This window comes from Ovis canadensis, chromosome 24, assembly GCF_042477335.2.
Source record: "Ovis canadensis isolate MfBH-ARS-UI-01 breed Bighorn chromosome 24, ARS-UI_OviCan_v2, whole genome shotgun sequence".
Taxonomy (NCBI): Eukaryota; Metazoa; Chordata; class Mammalia; order Artiodactyla; family Bovidae; genus Ovis; species Ovis canadensis.
The window spans coordinates 49,968,145-49,994,509 of NC_091268.1; the positions used below are offsets into that span (position 1 = coordinate 49,968,145).

The 26,365-nt window shown below is 46.2% G+C and overlaps 1 protein-coding gene across 7 annotated transcripts in view; it reads right to left on the minus strand.

Moving 5' to 3' along the window:
- Nucleotides 1–26,365, minus strand: part of CUX1 (cut like homeobox 1) — a 353,721-nt gene that overhangs the window by 115,879 nt on the left and 211,477 nt on the right. For all 7 annotated transcript variants that reach the window (XM_069571106.1, XM_069571105.1, XM_069571107.1 and 4 more), the window contains exons 6-8: nt 24,127–24,250; nt 20,400–20,476; nt 18,366–18,432 (exon numbers count right to left, since the gene is read on the minus strand). In XM_069571106.1, coding sequence (XP_069427207.1) covers nt 18,366–18,432; nt 20,400–20,476; nt 24,127–24,250 — 268 coding nt within the window. The remainder of the gene's footprint in view (nt 1–18,365; nt 18,433–20,399; nt 20,477–24,126; nt 24,251–26,365) is intronic.

Sequence of the window (26,365 nt, forward strand, 5' to 3'; positions counted from 1 at the left end):
CCAGGGGACCTAGGGTGCTGTTTCTTTCCTCCAGATGTTTAAGAAGTAGGTCTTTTTGGTGGTTGGAGCATGGCCTGCCCCATGTGAGCTTTCACACTTTCGGAGCCTCCTTTCAGATTTTTCTTTTCCCTGTTAGCCTGACCTGCAAGCACTCTGCCTTGGGCTGACAGGTGCCCCTGATCCTGTGCATTGTACCATCTCCCGAGGGCACAGGGGACGTGCCACCACTGCAGGTGGACAGGAGGATGCTGCTTGGATTTCACAGGTGGGGAAACTGAGGGTGGGGGTGAGTGGTGACCAAGAAGCTCAAGGTCACAGAAAGGAGCAGTCCAGGGTAAGAACCCTGCGTTTGTGTGGGACTGTGAGGGATTCTAATTACCCCCTTTCTCTCCTAAGTACTATGTGGTAGGAATTGTTAAGAGAAGGTTTGGTGGCAGAGAAGTTAAAACTCAGAATAAGGAAACCTCTCCAGTTGAATTCTAGTTATTACGCTCTGTTCCCTTCCCCTCCAAGTCCAAGGCTGAGATGATTTCCTGGGACTTCTCGGGCCCACCTCAAGGCCCCAGGCTGTCCTCCGGATCTCTTCTACGCCCTGGGGACTTCTGACCATACCTCCTGGCCCTTCAGAGCTGCTTGCAGAGCCTCCCCTCCACTGGTCTCCCCCCATCAATCCAGCACTTGGCTCACCTGCGGCTTCGGAGGCCCTGGTAGCATCTGTCCATGGCCCCCGCCCCCTTAACTGCCCTGCACTTAAGGCAGCTGGTGGTTTGTCTCCTTCACCCCACAGGGTCGGGAAGTGAAACTGGAGAACCAGGCAGCCGACGGCAGTGGCCTGTCCCAAGGAAAGACAGCATCCTTCCTCTTCCTCTTGCTGGCACCGAGAGTCTGCAATTCGGCAGCGTAAGTGCCTTTTTTTAGGGCAACTTGAAAATGAATAATTCAGTGGTTCCTCTTCTACTTGTGAAGTGTTAGACAAACAATTCAGACGGGGCCAGACTTGCTGGCCCCACGAAGACCGTCCCTTCCCTTTGGTCTGACATCATCGGGTTTGGCCATGAATCTTTAAGAACACCCTCCATCCTGTCTAATCACTAAAATACCACAAAGGAAGTTCATGATACTTAGACATAAGGAAAAAAATAGCAAAGTTAATTGCAACATAAAGTTTTCCCTTGTTGCCAAGCAAACAGTACATCAGAGCGTCACAGTAACACTGAACTCAGAAAGTCCTATGCGGGGAATGTCTTAGTCATGTCAGGTTATTGAGTTGTTGAGCTTTAATTCAAATCCAAGTCTTAAAGAGGCATCTTTCCCATGGAACTCTAAGCTCGAATTCCCAGGTTTTAATCTAAGAGCTTCACTGATTCTGTGTCTGGTATTAAAGGCACCTGGAATACTTTTTGAAGGTCAGTGTGATGAAAATTTGAAGTTAAACAAATGAATGACCTTCCTGGTTTTATTAGAGAATTCACATTTTGGAAGTGATTGTTATTGGACAAGCCAAACCCTCTTCCGTATGTTCATGGTTGGTTGGAAAACTTCAGTGGATAGAACCCTGAGGGCCCTCTGTTGGGAAGACACAGTCAGCAAATAACTGCCTTACAGCTCAGCTATGTGCTGTGACCACTGATGTACAATGTCACTGGGATTCTGGGCAGGAAACTGGATCCAGTCAGCTTTCCAAATGACAGGGTAGGGCACTCCCTGGGTTTAACCCTTATTGAAGGACCCTGGATACCTGGAAAGTATATTTCTGAGTTTAGTAAAAGTTAAACAATGTGATGATAAAAATGTATCTATGTTTGTGCCTTAGGATCTACCTAGCAAGCCTCAAGTTTGTGCAAAAATATTTACCATGTGCCAGAGAAAAAAGGATTCTTATCACTGTAGTTGATAATCCTGCTGAGCAGCAGGTGCTTTGTGAAGGCAGTAGGAGATCCTCAGAAGTTAAAAGTGTTAGCTGCTCAGTCATGTCCAACTCTTTGCGACCCAGTGGGCTGTAGCCTGCCAGGCTCCTCTGTCCATGGGGTTCTCCAGGCAAGAATACTGGAATGGGCAGCTATTCCCTTCTCCAGGGGATCTTCCTGATCCAGGGATCGAACCCAGGTTTCCTGCATTGCAGGCAGATTGTTTACTGTCTGAGCCACCAGGGAAGCCCATGGTCCTTGGAAAATTGAACAACTTTAAGGAAATTGCCAGCTGGAATGTGCAGGTTCAGTGTATTCTACGAAGGATTGGGTCTCACTGCAGAAGGAGGTGAGGCTAATGTAGTGAAGTATAACTTGCTGCTATGCTTGACATATAATGCAATAGCAGTGCAGTATGGTAAGAGAATTTAAAATAAATATGTGGCTTTTAAAAGGTTTCCAAAGGGTTCAATAGTTCTGCAGTTGACCCTGAATTTCAGTAAAAAGGGGGGATCTGGAGCAGGGCTTGCCTGGAGGACCCAGGACATTCAGAGAGTCAATTATGCTCTGTAGTCCATCTTTCTTAAATAGATCAGAAAGTTTCTGACAGAGATGATGTGAATCGGGGTGGGGGGAAGAGTATTAAGAATAAATAAAAACGTAAGATAAGAGTTATACTGGTAAATGTAACCAGGCCAAATTCACCTATAGCAATAAAATATGTATTGGAAGAAAACCCCAAGCCTAACGAAATGCAATAGAAACATACCTCAAAAGAGGAAAAGATTAACTAGACTTTTTCAAAAGGCTAGGGTAAGGTTTTAAAGCCACACTAGCCAATACTATATGTAGCAAAATAACAGAGAAAGAAGTCATACTTAGAGGTGTAGTAAATAATAAAACACAACAAGCTTGAACTTGTCTTAAATCACAAAGTAAGACAATCCATAAAATATGCAATATAAAAATGGAAAGAAGCACAATATATAGAAGTATTTTCCTACTAGAAAATGAACCACACCAAATGACACAGAGGAAGGGGTCCAGTCACATGGAATCTGAAACCCAGGTCAAAGCTGAATTTAAATGGGAATCACAAGAGTGCAGGGTCTCAAACAGGACAGACATTTAAACCAAGAGCCTCCACTGCTCTCCACAGACAGATAAGAGAGATGCTCCTTTTAAAAAACAGGAATCAAAGAGGAGAATCAGGTATTCTGGTTGTCAGAAAAGCACACAAATTCACTACTTATAGGTAATATGGCTACATGCTTGTCCAAAAGGATTCATTGGAGCAAAACAGCAGAGAACCCATGACCCAAGAATTCAGCAAAGCCCCACGTTTTTTGATAAAGACAAAAAATGACACTTCTATGTACCAGTAATGAATAACTAGAAAATGAAATAAATGATTTCATCTATAACAGGGATATAAATATTAAATATGTGGGAATTAAAATAACATGGCATAAATTCATCTATAGAACATCAAATTACAAAATGCTAGTGACAAAGAAAGCTAATGATGACATTTCTTATGTGCAGTTGTCTTAAAGAGAAATAAATATAAGTTTAGCTTCCAAGTTGATTTATAAAACTCAGTAAGATGCATATAGAAAACTTAGGTAACCTCAATAGCAGTAAACTTACAGTAGGTATCAAGATAGAAAATGAAACATTATTAAAACAGTTGGGTACTTATAAGGATGAAAAGTTGGATCAATGGAAAGAAATTTCAGACAGCAATCCAGAGACATATGTAATTATTTACATCTGATTTGTCCAGCGTTAAATACTGAAGGAAGGAATTATTGGGCAAGCTGAGAATAGGTACGAAGAATAATAAACAGACACATACCTTACCTCATAGGCTATAATACATTCTGACAAGTTAAAGATATAATAAATCATAAAAAATAATAAGGAAATGGATTGGGAAGGAAATAATAATTTTCAATTATTGAAACCATGTTAAAAATGATTAATGATGAAGTTGATGGGATCTAGCTCATATATTTATATTACTTCTGGACAATGAAATCACTAAAACTCAAGAGAAGATCAATTAAGAGGTAGAAGTAATGATCAATGTGGGTGAGTAGCTAAGATCCAGAATGCTAGCCACATTCATGATCATGGGTGATAAGGAAACACAGGGGGAGTAAACCAGCCAACGGGCAAGTGCTGAGTTTTGTCCTAACAAATATCAAGTCAAGCGTCTACGAGCACCCACGTAGCATGGTAGAGGGGCGGCAGAGCTGCTGCAGCCCGTCCCTTATCTCCTGGATCAAGCACAGAAGGTCTGAGACAAGTAGCGTGAGCTCCCCAGGCCAAACACAGCTCCGGGTACACCCACCTCTGACACTGGTGCCGGGGGAAGGGGAGACAGCCCGCAGCACTTGGCACTGCTGTACCAAAGGGGTTCTTCCCCCTGCAAAGGACATGCTAAGGAACCTTGATACAGCACACCCTTTGTCCCGGTGGTCTCCTGATCTAGTAATGGGTCTAAGGACTACTGACATTTGGGGGACTTCCCTGGTGGTCCAGTGGTTAAGAATCCACCTTCCGAAAGACAGGATGTGGGTTCGATCCCTGGCTGGGGAACTAAGATCCTGCATGGCACAGGGCAACTAAGCCTGCATGCTGCAATGAGAGATCTCGTTTGCTGAAACGAAGACACAAAGCAGCCAAAAGTAAATAAATTAATTAAAAAACCCCCAAATCACTGACATTTAGAAGCAGTCATGGATTTAAACAGTATTCAAGATATCTACAAGGACTGTGATGTGATGTGAAATTACTAGGATTTCTGCTTGCAACAAAGCCACAGACCTGTTCTTGTTCTGAGTTGTTGATTTGCAATGGAAAGAAATACTACACTGCAGTCAGATTTAGTGAAAATTAAGATGTTTACGTTCTGGGTACAAATTCAAGACCCCAAATTCTCTCCACGGAATAGGAGAGACCAGAACCCTCCTCACATGCTCGCAGAGGCTGGTGCAGATAAGTGTGGGTGCCGGAATGAGGTGTGGAAGGGCAGGTGATGTGCTCGTGGAGAAAGGCTGCTAACAGCGAACTGGGATGTGGGAACTGGTGATCAGGGGAAAGGCCTGCAATTCTACGGGGTGGGGGTGGGGGTTTAGAGTTGGTGTGAAATGAGGCTATGAAGGCAGAGCTGTGTCATGAGGCATCCTGGACGCTATGGCATCATTTTTCAGTGGAGGCAAGAAAGAGCCATGTGTTTTCACCTGTATGTGGAATGAATAAATATAACAAAACAGAAACAGGCTCCAGGTACAGAGAACAAAATAGCGGCTGCCAGAGGGGAAGTAGGTGGGTGGATTGGTGAACTAGGTGAAGCAGGGACAGAGAGGTACAAACTACCAGCTATAAAATTAAGGGGTCACAAGAATGTAATGTACAGCACTTTCAATACAGTTAATAACATAGTCAATAACACTGTGATAACTTTGTATGGCACATACAAAGCTACACAGATATTCAACCACTATGTTGCGCATCTGAAATGACCCTTCAGCTAAAAAAATTTATAGAATCTAAAAAAGAGCCATGGAAAGATTTTAAGGAGGAGCCATACAGACAGGATCAGATTCATATTTTGGAAAGATACTTTTACAGATACTTGGACGACTGGCAGCAGGGAGATTTGCTAGGGAGGGACTGAAGAAGGAAAGACAAGGGGTGAGAAGAGCCCAGTTAACCGCAGTGACAGTGGAGACAAAGACAGGAGGAATGCAGAAGGCCTCGAGGAGGTGGAGCTGACACGGCTAGACAGCAGGGTCAAGAAGGAACCTTCATCTCTGGAATAAGGGAGGACCAAATATGCTCCAGGGAGGGCAAAAATGGAAGGGAAGCTGCCTCCAGGCAAGAAGGAGGTCAGGAAGGATCATGAGTTCGCTTGAGCCTGAGAGGCCTGTGTCTAGTAAGGAGCTGGAGCGTTCTCTTTGGGTATTAAATTTTTTCTTATTGATTTCTAAGGGTTCTTTATATACACAGGCATACCTTGGAGACAGTGCTGGCTTGGTTCCAGACTATCCCCCTTAAGCAAATACTGCAATAAAGTAAGTCATGTCAATTTTTAGGTTTCTCAGTGTACATAAAAGTTCTGTTTACACTAGAATGTAGTCCATTACGTGTGCAATAGCATTATATCTTAAAAAAATGTACATACCTTAATTTAAAAATTTAATACTAAAAAATGCTAGTCATCACCTCAGCCTTCAGTGAGTCGTAATACTTTTTTGCAATGGCAACCTCAAAGATCGCTGATCTCAGATCACCATGACAAATTTATTTTTTTTTTTTTCCAGAAAGGTGTAAAGTTTATTAACATCTTTTTTTTTTTTTTTAAAAAAGGTGCGATAGTAAACAGCTAATGAATTTAGGATAGTTCCTTATTTACAAGTTTTACTGCAGGAAACCCATTTCAATCAAAGCATTTCAAATAATCAAAGGAGTACAGTTTTTCCCTAGGAATACCAGTATTTCACTCTTCAGGTAAAAGATTATTGACAGCATTAAGTGACTGCCCCAGTTAGAGTGAATACCTTGGAAAATATATAAAAAATGATAACTGCTACTTAAATTTTTATGAATTTTCACAAAATTATTCTTGTGCCTAATTCAGATGATTTGCTTAGAAAAGCTGGCCTTAAAAAAAAAAAAGCAACACATGAGTATGCATGACAAATTTAATAACAGTGAAAAAGTCTGAAATACTGTGAGAATCACCAGCTTGTGACACACAGACATGAAGGAAAAGCAAATACTTTTGGAAAATGGCACCAACGAGGTGTGCTTGCGTATATATGCACACACACAGAGACTCTCTTTCCCTGTCATACGCAATGCAAATATTTTTGCCACTTTATCTACCAGTCACTCATCAATCACCAGCAAGCTGTGAAATTTCCTTTGTGAGCTCTACCTTTGGCATCATGCTTTGAAACGTTTTTTTCCCACCCCCACATTATATAAATATCCATCTAAAATTTCTCCTAGTGTTTTTATGACTTTGTTTTTCATATGTAAATATTTAAAACGTCAAGGCTTGACTCTGCACAGGGCTCTGCCCCATCTCTCATCCTCTGAGTGTTAGCCAGCTATTCTGGCACCACTGATCGAAGGCTCCATTCCTTCCCTAACTCATTTAAGCTCAAGCCATTTTTATAGACAACTTCTAAAAATTTCCCCCCTTTAATCTGGAAACTTTCAAAAATACTAGAAAGCTATCAGAAGAAAAGGCCAATCAACCATATGCCTATACACGGAATTACCTACTTCACATAACTGGTCCTTTTCCCCTTTTGACAACAAATCCTAAGTTTCTAAGTACCCGGGGGCTTTCCATGGAAAACGGAAGGATCTAATAATCTTTATGTTGCATAAATTCTATAGATTGATGTTTTGTTTTTTTTTCAGGGTAGAAAGACCACACAAACGCATCAAAATGAAAATAGGCAAACTTAAAAAAAAAGATAAATGAAAAGCTAAAAATATATGCTTTCCTATGAAATTTCAAGATTATGCTCTGTTTCTGCACCAAGGCTCTGTGGATAACATTCCAAATGCCACATAATTTTAATATTTTCTCCCAACTTTACCTTTAGGGAAATCGGAGGGCACACGTGCGGTCACGTGGGGGTTAATCCTCACTGATGCTGAAGGCCCTGAGTCTCTGCTCTGTTCAGCAGAGCATGAAATCTCAAAGCTCAGGAGAGCTATGCGGCCAGGCTGCCAGAGCGATGCCATAAAGTTCTGCATTAAAAATTCATACTGCAGGCTTGCCTCAGAGCTCAGCTCTGGCTGAAAGGAGAGCTGGCGGGGGCGGAGGGGGGAATACGAGACACCCCACTGTCTTTCTGGCAATTGGAGACATTCCTCAACAAACAGCACCTCAGGAAGAGAATGAAAGGGCAAACAAGCCGTGAAGGAAATCAATGAGTTCAATTATCTGGCTCTCCCACCATTTCCTATAGGAAACTTCTCATTCTGAAGGCTGGTTCCCCAAAGTTTCTCTTAACGATATCCCAGAACAGGAGCCCCAGACATCTATGCTTATGCCCAGATGCTTGGCACCTCTCTTAATTTGTTTTATATCAGCCCAGGGGCCCCCAAATTTTCCAGGCCACGTGGAAACAGGTCTCTGTTGAACTCTCGGAGTTGCCCCTGACGTGTGGCTGGAGGGAACCACACTGTTCTTGCTTTAGAAGGTGGGTTCCGCACACACGTGTCATGTGGATTTTGGAAGGCAGTTATTTTGCAGTTATTAACCTCCAGAGGTTAAAGGCACTAGCGGCCCCTCAATCATCTGAACTAAGAACTTTTTGCCACCAGTGTTAGCAGCACCCAAGGGGAACTAGTTAAGATTTTAAATTCAGAGTCTCTTAGGATGATGATACAACACGAAAACAGGGCACTTTACCCAACACCCGCAGCTGCAAATACAGACAGGGCTCTTGTGATGCAGATGGACTGGCCTGATTTTCACAAGTCAAACATGGAAGATGCTGGGGTTCCTTAGGGTTGGAAGAGATTGGACAGTGGGGGAAGTGAACCAACATTTGGCAAATGGGCCAGGCAGGGTGCCTGGCAGCCGTTTGCTGATGGCGTGCATGCAGATGCTGCACCAGGCCTCCCTTTACTCAGGAGGAAACTAAGACCAGAGTAAGGAAACTGAGCGCCTTGCTCAGGGTTTCTGTACTCACAGCACCAGGAATCAAACTCTGGAATGACCTTGAGACCTGGGCTCTTCCCCTGACCCTCATGCTGCCTTCCATGTCCTGGGGAGCCTCTTCCCTGAAGGCCACCCCGCAGACAGGCTGCACAGGGCCAGCTGGGGGAGGATGGGAGAGCCCAGCTTTGGGGAAGGAGCTGGGTGATCGATTAAGTTCAAGGAGCTGAGAAACGGGCAGACCCTTCAAGTCTGCCTGAGCTCTGGTCCAATCTTCCTGTTTTGCTACTGAGGACACTGCTGCTGCCCGGGGAGGGAGCTGTGCTGGCCACACTGGGGACAGAGCTGCAGCCTGACCCAGGATCTCCCGACTCTGGGCCCAGCACCTTCCACTGTGCACCAATCAGGGGGAGGCTGGGGCGTCTGTAAGTGTCACCAGACAGTAGCCTGGTAACGGGGTCCTCAGAGAATTCTGGTCTGATGATGCCATGGGGAAGCCTCTGAAAGATGTCATAGCCACTGGCAGAATGTAAAGGCTCCAAAAGACAGAGCAAGTGTGAAGCTTCCTAGTTACAACCTGCACAGCAATGAGGGCAACGTGACAAATCAGGCCCCCAAACAGGAGGGAACTCAATGGGTGACAGTCTCCTGGGAGGTCTACTGATGGGACGTCGTGCAGCGCGCATCACGTTTCTGAACAACAGGTAACAAGAAAGACATACTTACATGACAAGTAAAAAATAACAATCACCTAGAAATGAATACCCTGTACCAGTCTGATACCATTCGTAAACAGTGAAAGAAAAAAAAAATAGAGTACCATATAGAAAAAAGATTGGAATAAAATATGCCAAAATGTTGAAACAGTTATCTGGGGACTTCCCTGGTGGTCCAGTGGTTAAGAATCGGCCTGCCAACGCAGGGGATGTGGGTTGGATCCCTGGATGGGGAACTAAGATCCCACAGGCATCAGAGGAATGAAGCCTAAGTGCCATAATTAGAGAGCCCTTGAGTTGCAACAAAGACCCAGTACAGTCAGAAATGAAGCAAAGAAACAAAGACCATAACAACAAAACCCAGTTATCCACGTGTTGTGGGATAATGAGTGATGACCTATTTTTAAAAATCTACTAGAACTTTCTAAATTTTGTACAATAAACATGTGTGACTTTCATGAATTTTAAGAATCATAAATGTTATATAAAAGGAATTAGCCTACATTGATTTGGGGCAACTCCAGGGAAGGATGGTTTCTCACTTTCTCCAGGCTTCCTGCCTCTCCCTTCAAAGGGCCCTTGCCTGGTCAGGGCCCTTCTTCCCTGCATATCAGAAGCTAAGGAGATCAGCAGTGTCATGATGACCTGCATGGCTGTGGGTCCCCTCTGCAGCCAAGGGACTCCTGGCTAGGAGGTGGGGTGGAGGTCAGAAATAAGCAGCTTTGGGAGGAGTTTCACTCAGGGCAGAAGTGTGAATGGTCCAGACCGGCCTCCACTATCATATCTCTGTGAGATACTGCAGAGGTTCAGGTGGCTCCTGCTTTCTTCCCAAACGCCAACAGCTTCCGTAGTTTGCTTTTCCTTCCAGAAAGCACATGGCCTTGCTGGTCGGGCTCTTAGCACTGCCGAGACTAGTCCCCAGGCCTCGTCCATAATCCACTGGTCGACACAGTGAGGGCGCCTACAGAGCGATTCATTCAACAAAAGCCCTCAGTGTCAGTGATGCCAACGGGCATGTGGGGTGCAGGGACTGAGGTGGGCCCCTCCTCAGGCAGGTCAGGCGGCGTTGGCCACCTCTGTGTGGTCCACAGGGACACACCCGTCCTCTTCCTCGAGCTCTGCAGGCAGGAAGGCGCCCGTTATGATGCCCGATTTGTGGCTCATCAAATGTGCTTTGATCTTCTACAAACGGATGTCTTCCCTAACAGCCCCTTACCTGTTTCCTTTAGCCTCCAACTGTGAATTCGCCAAGACTGTCCTTTACAGTGACTCAGGAAAACTTCAAGGATCTCTGAAAAACCCCCAGTTTTTTATAGAAGCATGCTGAACTCAGGTGATAGCTTATACATCCTTTTCTCTACAATACCCCTTGAAGAAGGCTGGATGAATATCATTACTACCTCTACACTCATAAGCATGTTTATACACACACACATGCCAGACAGCTCTATGTGCATGTGTGTGGCACATGCTTTTACGTACAGAGCGTGTGAGCTGTGTCTGTGTGCATATCACACCCGTAACTCCCCTTGCCCTCTTTACTCTGTAATTCTAGCACCTGACACATTGCCTGCGTTTCAACACAGTGTTTTAAGATTAGCTTACGGAGAAGGCACTGGCGGCCCACTCCAGTACTCTTGCCTGGGAAATCCCATGGACGGAGGAGCCTGGTAGGCTGCAGTCCATGGGGTAGCAAAGAGTCAGACACGACTGAGCGGCTTCACTTTCACTATTCACTTTCACGCACTGGAGAAGGAAATGGCAACCCACTCAGGTATTCTTGCCTGGAGAATCCCAGGGACGGGAGCCTGGTGGGCTGCCGTCTGTGGGGTCGCACAGAGTCGGACACAACTGACGTGACTTCGTAGTAGTAGTAGAAGGGAGGTAAAGAGCGCCAGTTCTCATTGATGCCATGTAATTTCTGGATCTGCCTAGAGTCCACGGAATAGGTGGAGAATGTTTAGCACTCAGAGGACTTTCTACCTGGATGTGAGAATCCAGGACTGGAAAAAACCTCAGATCAGGGTTGTACTGTTGTATAAGAAGAGAAGGCAAAACAGATACAGTCAGTGCAAAAGCCAAGGAAAGTCCTTTGGTGCTCACGCAGGCATGGAGCTCTAGGTGTGAAGCGAAATGCTTGGATAGAGAGGAAAAATCACAGGAATTCTACAAAATGAACACATCCTTTTGCAGATAAGGTATAGGGGAAAAAAAATGCATCATTTGTTCCTGGCACGTCTGATTTCTCTCTAAGGTTTAAAGGACAACGGTTTCTTTATTCAAGTCCATCTCTTCGAAACCATCAAAGTAGCTGCTTCTCTGTTTTTAGGGAAATTAATCTAACCAGGATAATTACAGCAACTCGTACTGGAAACTGATGACTCATCAAAAAGCCAGGAAATAGAAAATGTTACATTCTTCTTAAAGGTACAGCAGGGAGACTGTTTCTGGACACTGAGGTGCTCTTTTCAAATTCAGTTGGGGGAAGCAAAGTCTGTCTAATGGGAGTATGCTGGCTACTCGGCTCTACCTGGCCTAGTTTCCTGAGTCTTGCATGTGGAACTGTAAAAAAAATTAAATAAAAGGGAAATCAGTCTGTGAGGGTAAATACATCCGGGCTCATGGAGAGGGAGAGAAGACGGAAAACCCTTCAAGAAGACCCACCACCCAGCAAGCGGCAGGTGGGTAACACTGCTCTCTGAAGGCAGCACAGGAAGAGGTCATGGTGGGAAAGTGCAAGGGGCACTGGATTTTGAGTCCAAAGGTCTGGATGTGGGGCCTGATTCCATGTTCCCAGGGCAGTTTCCCTGTCTATAAACTGAGAGTGACAGACACGTCCTCCATGACTGTTGGAGCAAGAGGGCCTCATGACTTAGTCCCGAGTGGTCCGGATGTGTGGACGTGCTTGACCCCTCGCCTTTCACTGCACACTGGCTGCATTTATCAACTGCGCGATCATGTCTTCAACCCTGGGCATCCTCATGTTTTCAAACATTTCAGGTCCCCCCCGTGCCCACTGCTGGGACACAGGAATCCCCTCCCTCCACAATGTGGGGTGTGGAGTACAGGCTCCCCTAAGCAATTTCAATTAAGCCCTAAGTCAAGCTCAGCTGGGCAAGTTTTCTGCTTTCTCAGAGCATATTGCACTTTGTGATTATACACTGGTCGTATACGCACGATAAAGAGAAAACACTCTAAAATGATCCCAAGTGAAGTTCTTCATAGACGTCTCTTTCATAATGAACTGTTTAAGCATGCATGCGTACAGTGTGGCTCTTTCTAAAAAGCATATAGGCAAGAAATACAACGTGAGTAGCCTTAAGAAATATGAATTTTACCGGCAGGAAAGGTTGGGAGGTGCAAATTCTCCTCAGACTAACATTAGCTATAGAAAAAAAAAAGGCAGTATTTCAGTGCGATTCAATATTTCCTTTCATCGGAGGCTCAGAGCCTCCGCCCACAAGTCAGGAGGAATTTAACAAGCTGACTGTGTGTATTAACAACTGAAGTTCCTTCTGCAACCAGGACTCTGGGGGACAGAGCAAAGAGGTGGCCGTGGACTTGAGTGAAAATGGGACTTCCTGCAGACTTGCCCAGAATGTTGCTATCTCGGCTGGAGGGTAAAATTCCTCCCGCCACAGGCAGTGGCCACCTAAGCCCCACCACAAGCGAACAGCTGCACAGGACAGGCGTGGAGTCGGGGCGGGGGAGCTGTCCAGACCTCTCTCCTGGGGCCTGAGAAGCTGTCTCCCCTCCTCCAAGGCCATCCCAGGGAGCCACTGAAATCTTACTCAACCTGCTCGACATTGCTAGGATTTCCACGTTAATGTCAGCTGGGGTGCTAAGTCTCTATTTGCTAAGAGAAGGCAGAAGATCTGTACATAGCCTGACCAGCTGAGGAGGAGGTACTTTTTTCACTTAAAAAAAAAAAAAGCAGAGAAATAATTCATTTATTTAACCCAGAAACGCTTATAATCTGAAACCCTGCAATCCTCTTACACAACAACTGTTTTGGCAAGCCCCCTGATGTTCCAACAAATATTAAACTGTGCTTGCCATTTGTCTAAGGAATCTTGCATTAATAAACATGAAGAAGAACACTTTTACCTCCCACTCTCAATGACAGGACAAAACAAAGACCAGCTGTATTCATCAATGAAGCCTTGTTCTGCACATAAAGGCTAATTACATTTCGCTTCAAGCCTACACATGGAAAACTTTCCTGCTGCTGTCCCCGACGCAGCCAGCGGGCTGGGCCAGCTGACGCAGGCTGACGGCTGCACCCAGTCAGCAGGGGCTCCCAACAGCCTCGCTGCCTCTGACCTGTGGGCTTTGGTCCCCAGTGGGGGCGGTGAGGGATGGTCATCCCAGTGACATCCTCCCAGGGAGGGAGAGGCAACATGTACTCTTCAAACCTTCTGGGGACATGATGCCATTCAGGCCAGTCTTTCCCAAGACCCGTAATTTCAGAAACACACACACACACCAAGCTCAGGGCGAGCTTGTCGGGAACAGCCTCTATTTGCTGACAACAGAAGAGCTGACAGCTGTCACCGTGCTGGGGGCTGTGGGCATAACTCCTCATTACCCTTCACTGCCACCCAGAGTTCTGACTGCTATTCTGCCCATTTTACAGGTGAGGAAAGAGAGGCACAGAAATCAAGCAGCTTATCCAAGAACACATGGGGCAGGGACAGTGGACCCGCCACCCCTCCCCGCCATGACCCACTCAAAGCCATGTTCCATGATGCCTTTGCCACCCACTTCCTGTTCTGCATTTTCTGTCAACACTTTAAAATAAATTGTTTTGGCCTTGCTGCTCAGCATATAGGATCTCAGTTCCCTGACCAGGTTGATCAAACCTGTGCCCCCTCAAGTGGAACTGTGGAGTCTTAATCACTGGACTGCCAGGGAAGTTTATAAAGAAACCTTTTAAGAATCTCTCCTTTGAGAAGGGAGAAAATATATTGTTTTGAAATGTTTTGAGACCACTTGTGAGGAGCTTGGGCCCTGGTGGGCTTCTACTGGTAAGTGTTAGACCAGAAGGAAAGTTGTCTAGTCAAACACAGGACAAGTAAGTTGGGCCGGAAGCAGACAGTGGAATGGCAGACCTTTCCCAGAAAATGAAAAGGGAGGGAAATGGGAGGTGGAGCGTGGCGGGGGGGCGGCTCCGTGTGGGAGCTCTAAGACCAAAGCGATTGTTTCTGAAGTTAAAAGAAAGTAGCAATTATTATCTCAGGCCATTCTCTACATTTTTTATGGATTATTTCCTCTGGGAATCATCTACAGTAAGGGTTGGGCCCTCAGCTGCCCTGTGTTACACGTTTGCTTCTATTAATATTTAGAATTGCTGACCCCCATCTGGGACTTCCCTGTTGATTAACCGGTAAAGAACCTGCCTGCAATGTGGGAGACTTGGGTTTGATTCCTGGGTTGGGAAGATCCCGTGGAGAAGGGAATGGCTACCCACTCCAGTGTTCTTGCCTGGAGAATTCCATGGACAGAGGCTACTGTCCATGGGGTCACAAAAAGTTGGACAGGGCTGACCCCCTTCTGAGTCTCTGTCCAGCCCCGGCGCCCACCATGCCCACCTGCCTAGCAGATCAGCTTGTCGGAGCTCCGGGCTTGTCTTCCAGGTGACTAGCCTCGATGCCTGGTGTTTTCACAGATGGAGCGCCTTTGCCTCTAGCAACCCGACTCCAGTGCATCTTTGTGCCTCAAATCACAGGTCACTGCCTGCAGGAAGGCCTCCTTGACAGCCTCTCCTTTGGCTCCAGCTGGGTGGGGCCTGTGCCAGAGACTCACTATCCCCGTTACCAGCTCCCTCTCCCCGTGGTCTTCCCCTGGCGGTGGGGAGTCCTAGCCAGGGCCCAGAGGAGGGTAAGGTCAGGGGTTGCTGGTACTGCCCTGGAGCCCTGTCCCCTACCGATACAGGCGGAGTGAGGCCCAGCCAGGTCTTGCTCAGGATACCAGCATCCAGCTGGTTCTCCCTGTCCCTGTGGCACCATGTTAAACTCCCTCCTGACCATCCTAGCTGGAGGGGGCTATCTGTCTGCTGTGGACACCCCGACACTGCAGACGCTATGCTAATGTCCCCCCAACGGCAGGGATTGTGCTGGATCACAATGGCTGTTCTCCCTGAGCCTCCCTGAAGGCCTCCAGGAATGTCAGTGGAGCTGACGGTGGATCTGGGTTGCGCCCATCTGGCTCACTCTCTCTGTGCCCAGGTACATGCTGCACCTCTTGCCTCCCCACGTATCTGAGGAGACGAGGGTTTCCTGCTACGATCACAGGTGGGGACGCACCCCAAGAGCACCTGTGGCCCCTTCAGCAGGTGGTAACTACAGCTGCAGTTTGGAGGCAAAGCATTTTACGTGACAGAATAACAGACTCCATGGTTTTTGATTCTATCCTCCATTTACTCTAGTTCAATGAAAAAGCAGAAGTCATGTGTGGATTTTCACTTATGTGTATTTTTTTTGGGGAAAAAAAAATGCTTTCTGGCCTTAAGATACACTGATATGATGAGAAGTAGTCTAGAGATGATTCTCCCTGAGCCTCCATCAACTACTGCCATTTATCAGAGGTCAGCGGGCTCTGATAAGTTCAAGGAGAGTTCTGGGGTCAGGAGGACTGGTCTCTGGTGCTCTCCTGGGTGGCCTTGCTGATTCAGGTGACCTGAGATTTAACAATCTTACCGTCAAATGATGCAGCTGGCTACTAAGGAATGGATTCATGCTGGGTTTCCTGCATCTACAAACAGTAACTTAAGGCAACACTGAGGACTGAAAATCATCCTGTCATCTCAGGAGGCATCTCTGATCCTTCCCAGGGAGCAGACCACCTGGGAGACTGGAATCATCCTTGAGCGTCGCACACTGGCTCCAAGCACAGAAAGGAAAGCCTAGGGATGAGGAGAAGCAGCCCCTTCCTCCCTCCTCCTGTCCCCAGGCCATCCTGGTCACCACCTTCCTTATAGTCTACTTATGACCCAACTAGCCAGTTGCCACTTGCTAAACAGATTTCACAATCATGACCCACAGTTTGGAAACCATGGGCTTAGATGGGCTTACTGGTTGGCTGTACAAAAGCTGCTGCTGCTTTTTCTCTTTTTTTTTAATAGCCTACAGTACCTAGCATTCTCAGGGGGTCTTCCATCCAAGTACTAACCAGGCCCAGACCCTGCTTAGTTTCTAAGATTAGACAAGATAGGGTGCGTTCAGGGTGGAGACAAGAAAGTTTTTTAAGTGCATAATAAAGCAAACTCTGTTGACTGTTGATACACAAGATGTATCTATGCCTTTTAGAAAGAGGTGTGGTTCAACAAACATAAATCAACAAAAACTAAGGAAACAATCCAACCTATCAGCCCCCAAAGTCCCTATGAAGTTTGTCAGCGAGACGATGTGGATAAGAGTGAATGAATCAAGGAATAAGCATAGAATCTTCAGATTAAACTTTTAGAAAAGAAATGCTATAAACTAAGGTCAGAATTATGTATCAGGTTAAAGTATTATAATTTAAAAAAAAATCAAATTTACTGAGAAAAACAACCTATGTAGTAGAATAAAGTCTAAGCAGAAATAGTAGAAAAACAAAGATGGCTGGCAGAAAAGGAAACCCAGACACGGACACCTAGGAGGGCCAAGGGGACAGCAGCTGGTGTGGTGCCTCGGAGGATACGTTTGCGGGGGTGAGGAGCTCTCAGGCTGTGGGCTCAGTGGGGAGGGCATGCCTGCGGCTCATCAACAGTGATGCCCGGGATCAGAAGGGTTAATACCAGAACTGCCAGTTTTCAAAGTGTAATTTTAAGGGTCACTGGACCTTAGAACCAGTCCTTTCTGTACCATCTGAAGTCACGTTCAGCACACTAGGAGAAGAGGGGACAGTGATCTGGAGGGTTCCACCAGGATTAGACGTGCCAGCACATTGGCCAGAATCACCAAGACTGACTGGGACGTTTTAGTATCTGTGAGGAAGTTCTCTGCTCGTGATCGAAATTGGTTCTGACCACCTGGCCCAGGTACCTGGGCTCTCGAGGTCTTGAGCTACTGAACAATCCAGGACAAAGGTCAATCCCCGCCCCCCCACCGCCCCCCCCTCCGCCCATGTGCCCTGAGAGCAGTTGGCCCAGCAGCGACCTCCGAGGTCAAGGGTGAAGGTGATCGGACTGAGGGGTGCTGAGTACCAGGGCCCCACGCGGAGCGGGAGCAGGAGCAGGGGAGGAGGGTGGAGCTATTCAGAGCCATCCTGCCAAAACCCACCAGCGCCCACTGAGGCCTGGTGTGAGCACAGCAGGAGCTGAGTCTTACTGGAGATGCAGCTGTTGGGAATGGGTTGGGGGCGGATAGGGAGTGGTGGATGGGTGTCTGGGGGAGATGGGAGGAGCCTCCCGGGACAGGAGAAAGCAGTTTAGATGGTAGCCTGGTGTTTTCAGGGAACAATCTGTTACTTCTTTATCTTTCTTGATTTATGTCAATGTTATTCCTTGCTTGCTGGCTGGCAACAGGGTACCTGCAGCAGATCACTGATTCCTTCCCGACAAGACCTTTATCTGATATACCTGCCCAAAGATGCACACACCCCTACTTTGCGTAAGTGTCTGCACATGGACACCTAGCACCATAAGGTGGGGTTTAAAAAGATACATCTGTGTGGGCACAGGTAAAAGGTGATGCTATTGCCACAGACCAAGCTCCACAAAACATCCCAAGTATCATACCTCCTCTGTGCTGACGCTTTCCCAAAATTTCTTAGAAAAAGGCACAGTGGTGACCGGGCTTCACAATAATTAAGAAAAAAAGTGTCAGTTGGAAGGGCTGTTCTGAGAGCACCAGACACAGCTTATTGTCACATCTTAGGTTTTAAACTTATGCAAGGGAACCATGGGAATGACACTCTGTTCTTTACAGCAGCTCAGAGGCCAAGTATCTTCTAAACCCTGTATCACTTTGCAAAGTCAGTCAACAGGAGGGCGAAGCAGGGAGACCTTTCATGGATTAGCAGTACTGGGAGCTACCTGACAGAGGGAGATGGGCAGAGACTTACTTGGCAGTAATTTCTTCATCATATTTGGTTTTCAGGTCAAATAATTCTGTTCGAGTTTTTTCCAGGGCTGAAAGGCAGAGGACATAAAATCATGATATAAGATACTAATTGTTCCTATTAAATCAGAAAGAAAAAAAATCACATTCTCATTCCAAAGGAGGCAAAGATTACAAAAGTATCACAGAATGGAAAAGAAAAATCCCCTGCCACTGCTGCTTCAGCTCATCCCATGAGCCTCTAATTACATAAATTTCGTGCTTTTAAATAAATTTCATTATTAAAAATATTTCCATATATAATTGCATATATGTTTAAGTGTATATACATATATATATATTTTTACCCACTCCCATAAATTAAAAATATATACACATATATATACACACCTCCCCCCTATAAAAACCAACAGTAAAGAATCTGCCTGCAATGCAGGAGACCAGAGTTTGATCCCTGGGTCGGGAAGATCCCCTGGAGAAGGGAATGGCAATTCACTTCAGTATTCTTTCCTAGAGAATTTCATGGACAGAGGAGCCTGGTGGGAAACAGTCCATGGGGTTGCAAAGAGTAGGACACGACTGAGTGACTAACACACACGCACCCATAAATAGGATGATACAAACATCTTCTGAGATTTACACTTTGCCCTGAGCAGCTACTGCTGCTGCTAAGTCGCTTCAGTCGTGTCCAACTCTGTGCGACCCCATAGACGGCAGCCCACAAGGCTCCTCTGTCCCAAGGCTCCTCTTGTCTCCAGGCAAGAACACTGGAGTGGGTTGCCACTTCCTCCTCCAATGCATGAAAGTGAAAAGTGAAAGTGAAGTCACTCAGTCATGTCTGACTCTTAGCGACTCCATGGACTGCAGCCTACCAGGCTCCTCCGTCCATGGGATTTTCCAGGCAAGAGTACTGGAGTGCGGTGCCATTGCCTTCTCTGTGCCCTGAGCAGAAGCATAGAAATCTCTCTATGCTGGGACATGAGAATGACAGTAACAATTTAGCTCCTGCACAGGGCTTGCCACATGCCCGGGGCATCAGGATACCTTGAAGGGAAGGTGCTGGGTGAGTGGCTGGGACGTTCCAACTTCAGATAAATACCACCCAGCTGGCCTCCCAAGAGGCAATTACATTCCCATCAATACTGAGAGTGTGATTCTTTTCCTATACTCTCACCAACATTGGATATTATCAATTAAAAAAAAATTTTTTTTGACAATCTGACAGGCAAAACAATCTTTCACTGATTTAATTAGCATTTCCCTGCCTATTCAAAATTAGCATTTTTTTCATATGTGTATTGGCTGTGTGTTTATTCTGTAAACTCTTTGTTTCCATCCTTAGCTCCTTGTTCTCCTGGACTGTTCATCTATTCTTACTGATTTTCGGGTGATCTTTATATTTTGGGGATCTTACGTGTCTGAATTTGTTGTGATTATTTTCTCCCACTCTGTCATTTTTTTTTAAAACCTGGATTATGATGTCTTCTGTTATTTTTCCACATTTAAATTAAATATATAGTCCCGTTTCTCTTTCAGAACAAAAAGAAAAAAAGGCAAAAAGAAGTTTAAAGAGAAACCTGAGCATAGATTTTTGGGTACTTTTGCAGTTTTAAAGGTCTGCTATTACTGTTCTCCTTAACTTCACAGGGTAGAAATAAATGTTTTTTTCCTCCATTATTGTTCCAAATGACAAGTTAGCCCTTGGCAGTTTGGTGATTTAGACGTGTTTGTTGGAAAAAGAGCAGGAAGAAAGGATGGTTCCTGGCAGTGATGTACATGGAGTTTGCAGCCTCCCACCTTGCCTCGAAGGACTCAGAGTGGGTGACTCACGCAGTCGAGGTGGGAAGGGGCCGGGGTCGGGGAGGCGGGTGGTGTCTGAGGCACACTGGGGTGTGGGCTGGCTCCCTCCCTCCTCCAGGCTCACCACAGGGGCGGGGAGACAGGTGTCAGGGGGACCTGCAGGGACTGGGAGGTGGAGTAAACCTGTTCTGGGTCAGTCTGGCTGGCAGTGGCCTGATGGGCAGGCAGAATAGCACACCTGTTTGCAGAGTCTGGACTTTATGTTCGGCTTCTTCTAGCTTTGAGGTGGTGGACATCTGGGTCTCCTGCAGCTTTCTGAAAAGGAAGAGGAGGAAGCCAGATTGGTCATCTTATTGAGCAGCTCAAATGTCTTGTGGGTTCTGGAACTACGGCCATGAGCTGCCTTTAAACGGCTGGTGGCAGGCGTGTGGCTGGGTACCACTAGTAACGCCACGAGCCCTGATGCCCTGACCTTTAACCCCCTGACTCTTACCCACACATCACCCCCCAGGGGAGGTGTACTTCCTGCAGGACCTGATGCAAGGCAATTGATGTAGAAGGTTATCCTAAATGCAGCTTATTCTTGAAATGCCAGTTATTTTAAAAAAAGAAAAGAAAAAGCATCATCACGCACTCATTGTTTCCTGAAGTTAGCCCGACAAGAATGATGCATTTACATTTTGCTGACACAATGAAGGAATCTGCTGGAATAAAGGATGTACTGAAGAGATGTGACAGCTGCTCCGTTCCTGTTAGAATGGAATGCGAATGCAACGCTAATACCTAATGGGGACATTCTGAATGTCTGCAGCCACATTCCATGTATTTATATTTCCCAGGATCTCCAGATGAATTCCCTGGTCAATAAATAGCATTCCTTCCTCCTCATCGGCAGAAAAATCTCTAAAAATAAGTCTATTATTTTTACATCGTTTGAATGTAACACATGCTCTCATGAAGAAGAAACCTGGGAATACGGAAAAGTAGAAATGGCACAGTTAAAAAAAGACACCCAAATTTCCATCATCTGTGGAAAAGCACTGCTTGCATTTGCACCTATTTCAATTATAAAACTAATAAATGCTCTGTGTTGAAAAAAAAAAACCCCACAAATATTATAAGAGATGGAAGGTAAAATGTCCTTTCTCTATCTTGGCTCTATTTGCACTCCTCAAATAGAGTTCTTTTGTAGCTCTTTAGAATTTTTAGAAATACAATGTAATATGTGATATACTGTAGCATAATATAAACTCAGATGTGATACATTACAATGTATATAAACAGAAAACCCTTTCTTTTCACACAAAAGGGATCAGGGCACACATGCTATTCTGTAGCTAGCTTTTTCACTTATCTCAGTACTGTGGAAATAGTCTACCCTAGCACATACAGCTCTTTCCCATTCTTATTAAATAACTGACTCCACCCAGCTTCTCTGGGCATTTAGATGACTTATCAAATTTCTTTCTACTAAACAATTCTATAGTGATCATCATAGGTATTGTTGCATAATTCTGATAGTGAATTTGTTGAATAAAATTCAAACAGAGGAACTGCAATGATAAAGGGTGTGTGCAATTGTTTTTGTTGTTTTGATAGATAATCAGAAACTTTCCAACAAAATGAACCTCACCAACTCTTGCCAACAACATTTGAGTGTTCTGCTGTGCCAACACTGGGTAAAATTAAACTTAATTTTGCTGTGGAATAAAGCTGAAAATTTCTTTTCGTATGAACTGTCTATTCCTCTCCTCTGCCCATTTTTTGTAGTGCGGACTTTTTCTTATCAACTTGTAAGAGCTCTTTGTTTGTAAGGAAAATTAGCCCTTTCTTTTATGTGGTGCAAATATTTCTTCCTAGTTTTTTGATGGTATAAAAATGTTATTCATCTTTATTTGTTTTTAAACGTCTGTATGAAATTTTAGGCAGTCATATTTATACAAATTTTCTTTTATGCTTAGAAAGATTTCTCCATTCCAAAATCATTAAAAACAAAGTAAATGCCCATGTTTTCTTCCCGTATGTATATGATTTAATTACTGACATTTAAACTCTAATCCATTTCAATTTTTTGGTAAAGAATGAGATAAAGATCTAGCATTATCCCCCACCCCCAGTGGTCAACTATTTGTATCTTTCAATATAATCAATCTTTTAACCTAATTTGAAAAATCAACTTAATGATGTTAAATTTCTATAGGAATTCATTGTAACACTTCTATAAAGCATGACTTTGCTGTGTGCAGATGGAACCACATTGTCTATAATTCTGTACTATGCATTTTTCACTTCTTATTATGCCAGGTTCATTTCTGGGGTTACTGCAAATTCAACAAAACTATCTCTCACGTATCCATTTCTTGTTGGCAGGGCATTTCAATGACTTGCATTGTCCCCTGTCCCCCAATTTTCAGTAATATGGTGAGAAATCTCTTTGGGCATGAAGTACTTTCCGAGGAGACATATTTAGCAGCAGTTCCACCTCTGCTGGGTCAAAAGTCCACTCGTCCTTCTGAGCCCTGACTTTGTGGGGCTCTCCCAGCAGTATGGGTGCGGCGTTCCTTGCAGAGCTGGGCTTGACCTGAGACACTGGCTTTGGTCCTGCAGCAAGGACCTTAGGAGGCCAGGGTGCAGCGGTGGGTTTGGCTCCGGCCCCACCTCTGGGTGCCTGGGTGGGAGAGTAGGGGCAGGTCCCTAGCCTAAGGCCTGGTCTCTCCACCTGAAAAATGAGACTGTCAGCTTGGCGGCTCTATCCTGGACACTAGGTGAGATGATGCCCCGAGAGGGCCTGGCAGTGAGTGCACCAGGGATTCTTCCTCTTTTCTAAATGAAGCCAGCTTCACAGTGCCCCAGAGAGGCCTTGCTGATGCTGGAGAGCTCCACCGGCCCGCCTCATGGAAGTCTGAGCAGCTGCTTCCAAATCCACGGGAAACAGCCACAGGATGCCATCATGGGCCTGCCTCGCACTTGTAACCAGACATGTAGTGCCTCTTGTTAATGGTCTCATGATTCTCCACAGCAGGCTGAAATTTTTACATCTTGGCTTCACCAGAGTTCTGAGAGCCTGACTTGTGCAATTTGAATTGGTGACTTCAACAGTCCTTATGGTTTTCACAGGAAATCTAACTTTCATTAAGTTGTCACACTAGCTGAAAACCCAACTCGTTATTTGTGGCAAAGTTTTGGGTGAAGCAGGCCGGTGGAAACCTAACACTCACAACCCCCAGATGGTGCATGAACACATTTTACTGATACCAGTGCCAACAAACCAAGACAGTGTGCGTGTGTATGAGAGACAGACAGAGGCAGAGGGAGCTGTTAAATACTAACATTCCACTGAAGAAGGCAGTGGGAGCTTCGGGTCACCCAGGGCTTCCTAGAGAGGACAGGCAGCAGGAGATGGTCCTGCCCCTCTCATCTTACCTTGGGTACAACCCCCATGTGTCAACTACACAAGCTTTGTGCTCAAGCTCCACCTCATGCAGCCCTCAGACACACCCTTGGACCACCAGACACCATTCCCCAATGGGGAGAGACTGGTACACTTTACTCAAGCCCATCTTACAAATTACAGAACAAGGGACACAAACAAATGGTTTTCAAACAAAATTGTGCCCTAGAGCAGGGACCCCCAAGCTCCAGGATCTAACGCCTGATGATCTGAGGTAGAGCCGATTTAATAATAAGAGAAATAAAGTGCACACAGTAAGTGGAATGTGCTTGAATCATCTTGAAACCATCCGATCCCCACCTCCCTAATTCTGTGGAAAACCTATCTTCCATGAAACCGGTCTCTGGTGCCAAAAAGGTTGGAGGCTACTGCCTTAGAGCCGCTAGGATTCTGGTTTCCAACCTGGGCTTATTTCACAGGATTGCTTTAAAAAAAAAAAAAAAAAACTTGTGATATAAACAAGTAAAACCTTACACTGGCACATAGATGCTTGCAGACCCCAAAACATGCTCACCTCTCCTTTTCTGCAAAATCATTTTGTAACTTTTGTTCCTTTTCGAGAGCTATGGTCTCAGCCTGGTTCTTCAGAGTCTGTTCATATTCTCGGATTTTCTCTTTAAGTGCTTTTATCGTAACCTCTGCAGAAGGGGCGGAAAAAAAAAAACTTCAGTAAGAGAAGCATGGTTCCACACAGCTACATATACTAGGCTTTCGTAACCTAGGAGGATCGGTGTGTTTTAAACTTTAGCTCTTCAACCCTGACACAAAATCAATGGTTACGAGTCCCTTCGGAGACCTTTTACTCCCTAAATGTTAAATTGAACTTTAAACATTTAGGTTGAGGAGGATCAATGGATTTTGCTGGGAAGAAGAACTATGTCTCTCTAATACAACTTAAGAAAAAGAAGAGGGGGAAATCAATGCTAAAATATAATATCATCTTATTGATGAATCTGAAATTAGTCTTCTACTGAGGGAAGATTAATAACATTTTAGTGTAGGTTTAAGTACTTTCTTATAAAGAAAACAGTTTATAATTGTGTGCACAGTTTGGAAGAAGCCCACAGACCTCCCTGGCCGTGGCCTGCAGCCCTGCTGTTTCACAAGTGATGAAACACACAGTGCACTAAGTGGGTCTGGGGCACATCTGCCTGGCTGGAAGGGACCATTTCCGGAGCTTGGGTGCCGAGAGCAGCCTCCTCCCTGGCCAGAGTCCGGCAGACCTGGGCTGCGTGTGCAGCGCAGATGACTTAGGGCCCAGGGGAGCCATGCTGGAGGAAGGGCGTGTGCCAGGCGGCAGTGCTGCGAGATGAAGCCCCGGGGTATCTGGTGCTTAGGACTCAGGGCCTCTTGGGTGGCAGGGCCCCCTGGAAAGCCCAGGCTCCCCTCTCCACCAAGTTTGTGTTTATGGGCCCAAAGTGGGAACACAAGAGCAGATGCAATGAACAGGGCAGGGTCCTAACTCAGACCTGTTGGTGGCTAGGGCAGCATCACTCTACCTGCCTCGACATGGACACCTCCGCCGCTATGGGGGCTGGCCGGCCCCCAGCCGACTACTGCAGCCCCAGCTCCAAGGTGAGCGAAGCCCTTGAGGGACTACACTTGCTCAGATGAGGATCCACCACATAGGAGGCAGGACTGAGTGCGCTGGTGGTCCTAGCGCCCGACACGGTGGGCGCTCAGCGGGCTGAGGAGGCGAGGCCATGGAGGGGCTGCAACAGCAGGGCCCCAGGCTCACGCGACAAGGTCGCCTGCCAGGCCTCTGCTCCCGTAAGCGCTTGGACCGGTGGCCTTGGTCCCTGTGGGCTGTAACTCATGCTGGCTTCCACGCCCTGAGCTGCACGGACATGCTGGCCCAGGCAGGAGCTTGACAGCCGGGCGTTTATGCCCACGTGGCTTATGGAGAAAAGCTAGAGGCTCTTTTGTTAAAATAAGAAACTGGTGCTTTTCTTTAAATGGAACCAGGGGGATCTCCTCGGAGGAGGAGAGAGGGAATTAAGACCAATGACCCTGGCAAGGCATCTGAGAGATGAACATGGGGCTTCCTACCTCTTGGGCTGAGTGTTTGAGGCTTGGAAGAAATGCCCTGTAAGCACAATGGTTAGTGATACATGAGCAAAGGGGCGCAGGCTGGGTGGGAGTGGAACGCGTCCAAAACAGACACATGACAGGTCACCTCTGGAAACACCTGCATATTCTCTTTAGTTGACGGTCTACAGGCTGTAAACAGGTGGCATCTCTGCTTTGAACAATGGGTTGGAGACATCTGGGCAGCCCCTGACCCATCTATGCTCCTTCCAGGGGAGACTGGGGCACTAGCTAGGAGCTCTACTCTGTCTGACGGGGTCTCTTCACCACCCCCACCCCAGGAGGATTGCTTGGTAAGTCAGGGGTGACTTGTCCTGGAGCCTCTGTCCCTCCTCTGCCACCTGGGCCGGGGGCCGGGACATTGCCCTGGGTGTGTCCCAGCTGTGCCCCTCTGTGTGAGTGGAGCGGGGTGGGAGTGAGGGGGCAGTTATGTTAGGGGGAGGGCAGGGCGAGCAGTGTGGAGGAGCAGAGGACACTCAGGAGCTCTGCTCCCACTGCGAAGTGGTGGCAACCAAGGGACCCCCGGCCCGGTCTGCCGGCCTCAGAGCCTTTGTTTTTAAGGCATGGGCTCTGCGTTTCTATTTTTTTGGCTGCGCCTCAGGGCTTGTGGGATCTTAGTTCCCCGACCAGGGATTAAACCCATGCCCCCTGCAATGCAAGCGTGG